The sequence below is a fragment of the Triticum aestivum genome, chromosome 2A (assembly GCF_018294505.1).
Source record: "Triticum aestivum cultivar Chinese Spring chromosome 2A, IWGSC CS RefSeq v2.1, whole genome shotgun sequence".
In the NCBI taxonomy this organism is placed as follows: domain Eukaryota; kingdom Viridiplantae; phylum Streptophyta; class Magnoliopsida; order Poales; family Poaceae; genus Triticum; species Triticum aestivum.
In genome coordinates this window covers 64,850,539-64,854,010 of record NC_057797.1, presented here as the reverse complement: position 1 = coordinate 64,854,010, position 3,472 = coordinate 64,850,539, and the positions used below count along the sequence as shown (strand labels likewise).

Sequence of the window (3,472 nt, the reverse complement as noted above, 5' to 3'; positions counted from 1 at the left end):
GCATTATATATAATTAAGTGTCCAAATTAATAGAAGTTCATCATCACATTAAAACCAAAGTGCATACATAGTTCTCATCTAACAACATATAGCTCTCCAGAGCATCTAATTAATTAAACCATACATTAAAACTATGTAAAACATTTCAATGAGAAAACAAATGCGATCATAATCGCAACCAAGGTAACAATTGATCCAACGGCATAATGATACCAAGCCTCGGTATGAATGGCATATTTTCTACTCTTTCTAATCTTCAAGCGCATTGCATCCATCTTGACCTTGTGATCATCGACGACATCCGCAACATGCAACTCCAATATCATCTTCTCCTCCTTAATTTTTTTTATTTTTTCCTTCAACAAATTGTTTTCTTCTTCAACTAAATTTAACCTCTCGACAATAGGGTCGGTTGGCATTTCCGATTCACATACATCCTACATAAATAAAATCTATGTCACGTTGGTCGGCATAATTTTTATAAACAATAAATGAACCAATAGTTATAAAGATAATATATATACCACATCCGAATCATAGACAGGACGAGGGACGACGGGGGCGGATACCAAAACCATCGCACTATATAAGATGCAATAATAAAAGTAAGAAAATAATACAAGTATCTATGTAAACATACAAGTAAGAATATTTTTCCTTTCAGAAAGAAGATAAGAACAAGAGGCTCACCACGGTGGTGCCGGCGATGAGCTCGGCGCGGGTGATCGACGGCGGTGAAGACGGGGACGGGGCGTGACGGACCGCTAAACCTAGACAAATATTATGGAAAATGGAGCTTGGAGGTCGAGCTTGGAGAGGAGAAAGCTTAAGTAGTGTGGCTCGGGCATTCCATCGAACACCTTGTGTGCATAGGAGGTGAGCTAGAGCACCACCAAGCCCTCTCCCCCTCGGCCAGAGAAAAACAAAGCACTCTGCTCGCGAGCGAGGGGTATATATAAGCACCTCATTGGTCCCGGTTGGTGACATGAGCCGAGACTAAAGGGAAGCCTTTGGTCCCGGTTCAAGCCACCAACCGGGACCAATGGTGGTGGGCCAGGAGCGAGGCCCATTGGTCTCGGTTCATCCCACCAACCGGGACCAAAAGGTCCAGATGAATCGGGATCAATGGCCCACATAGCCCGGCCGGCCCCCTGGGCTCACGAACCGGGACCAATACCCATATTGGTCCCGGTTCTGGACTGAACCGGGACTAATGGGCTGACCCGGGCTAGACCAAAGCCCTGTTTTCTACTAGTGAGGCCCGATCGAACTGACCATATGCAATCATACATGAATACGCTGAGCGAATATGCCGCAAAATTTCTTGCGCCAATAATGCAGTTGCTGCTGGTGTTGGCCAAATAAATTTGTTTATGTCGAATACGCTGTACCAAACTGGTAATCAAATCAACGTGAGAACGTTCCATGCTAAGCCTGCGAATTGTATTCGTTTGTAGGGTATCCTTTCTCCAGGGTAATGATTGCCAACATGTCCGCTAGTATCGTCCCTGTGGACAAGTTAGGCACAACATTTGGAGGTTTTAGCCACGGGCGCCCGTGGCTCCAGAACCTCTGCTGGCTATATATATGTCCAATGCTAGTGTTGTCTCTTGCAAGCCACGGCCAAGTCAAGAAAAGTGGGGCAGAAGCACCACTTAACACTCTGGTATAGTATTACACTAGTCGCTAGATCAGCGATGGCCTCTGCCTCTCGCCTTGGCTTAGTGGTGCTCGTGGCAATGGCCTCGGCGGCGTCGGCGCAGCTGTCGTCGACGTTCTACGACACGTCTTGCCCCAACGCGCTGGCCACCATCAAGGCCGGCGTGACGACCGCCGTGCAAAACGAGGCCCGCATGGGGGCGTCGCTCGTCCGGCTGCACTTCCACGACTGCTTTGTCGATGCAAGTCCCATAACCTTACTCACGTGGGAGTACGCTGTAAAAGACGTTAGTACACGCAAATGATTAGTGTTTCTGAATTTCTTTCCAGGGATGTGACGGGTCCGTTCTATTGGCGGACACGGGGAGCTTCATCGGCGAGCAGGGGGCAGCCCCGAACAACAATTCCATTCGAGGCATGAACGTCATCGACAACATCAAAACTCAGGTGGAGGCCGTGTGCAAGCAGACCGTTTCCTGCGCCGACATCCTCGCCGTCGCCGCGCGTGACTCCGTCGTCGCGGTAAGCTCGGCAATTACTAGCTCTCATGCACGTACTGGTGCTGCCGGACCAGCGACGCCCCCATAACTAACTGAGGTTTGGAACTAATTCTGGACATACTTACCAAGCAGCTGGGTGGGCCGACATGGACTGTTCTTCTTGGGAGGAGGGACTCCACCACTGCAAGCAAGACCAACGCGGAAAATGACCTGCCACCTCCTACCTTCGACCTCCAAAACCTCACCACCTTGTTCGGCAACAAGCAGCTCAGCATGACAGACATGGTTGCGCTCTCAGGTACACCCCGCTAATATCTATGCATGAGTTCTCTGAGCTCAAACTTCACCACAGCAACTCGCGAGAGATATTCTGACACAAATATGCTTGATCTACCTGCAGGTGCCCACACGATCGGGCAATCGCAGTGCCGGTTTTTCAGGGACAGGATCTACAACGAGACCAACATCAACACCACCTTCGCGACATCTCTCAGGGCCAACTGCCCCCAGTCCGGCGGTGACAGCAGCCTGGCGCCGCTGGACACGCAGACGCCCAACGGCTTCGACAACGCCTACTACACCAACCTCATGTCCCAGAAGGGGCTCCTGCACTCGGACCAGGTGCTGTTCAACGGCGGCGGCGCCGACAACACGGTCAGGAGCTTCTCGTCCAGCGCGGCGACGTTCAACAGCGCCTTCACAACGGCCATGGTAAACATGGGGAACATCGCGCCAAAGACGGGGACGCAGGGGCAGATCAGGCTCGTCTGCTCCAAGGTCAACTCGTAATCTCCGCGCCGACACTCTGCTGCTGCGCATGAATGAACTGAATAAGGTCTCGGGTACCAGTACCAGAATCTACGGAGTAGGGTGGTGTGTGGTTACGTATGTGTGTTGGTTCGAAACTGTAGCTGTGCATCTACGTCCACATGTGTAACATGCTAATTGTATGTCATGCTGCGAGATGATAACATCTGCCACTTTCCACTCGACGGCCCTCATGTCCGCCCCTATGCAAATGTCATCACGGACGGACTGCCCATTAGACCTGGGCATGGACAGCCCAGCCCGAAAAATCCAAGCTGGGTCACGCTCGGCCTTCGGGCTGGTCATGGGCCTCATTTTACAGCCCGGAAGCTAGATCGAGCTGGTTTCAGGGCCAAATCCTATTCGGCGCCGCGCACACCCCCCGATCTCACATCGTCGCTATATGGGCCGGCCCTTTTATTTCTGTTTTTAAAGTGCAAAAGCAAAAGAAAAGCACGTGCAGTAGGAATCGAACTGGGTAGCTGCTGTTTCATCGTAAACTACAC

General features: G+C 50.9%; 1 protein-coding gene across 1 annotated transcript; it reads left to right on the top strand.

Annotated features, from left to right (window-relative positions):
* The first annotated feature begins 1,484 nt into the window (after window positions 1-1,484).
* On the top strand, window positions 1,485-3,146 carry LOC543312 (peroxidase 2). The gene is made up of 4 exons (XM_044599369.1): window positions 1,485-1,901; window positions 1,990-2,181; window positions 2,292-2,457; window positions 2,560-3,146. The coding sequence occupies exons 1-4, from the start codon at window positions 1,698-1,700 to the stop codon at window positions 2,946-2,948; spliced, it is 951 nt and encodes a 316-aa protein (XP_044455304.1). The 5' UTR covers window positions 1,485-1,697; the 3' UTR covers window positions 2,949-3,146.
* Window positions 3,147-3,472: the final 326 nt, after the last annotated feature.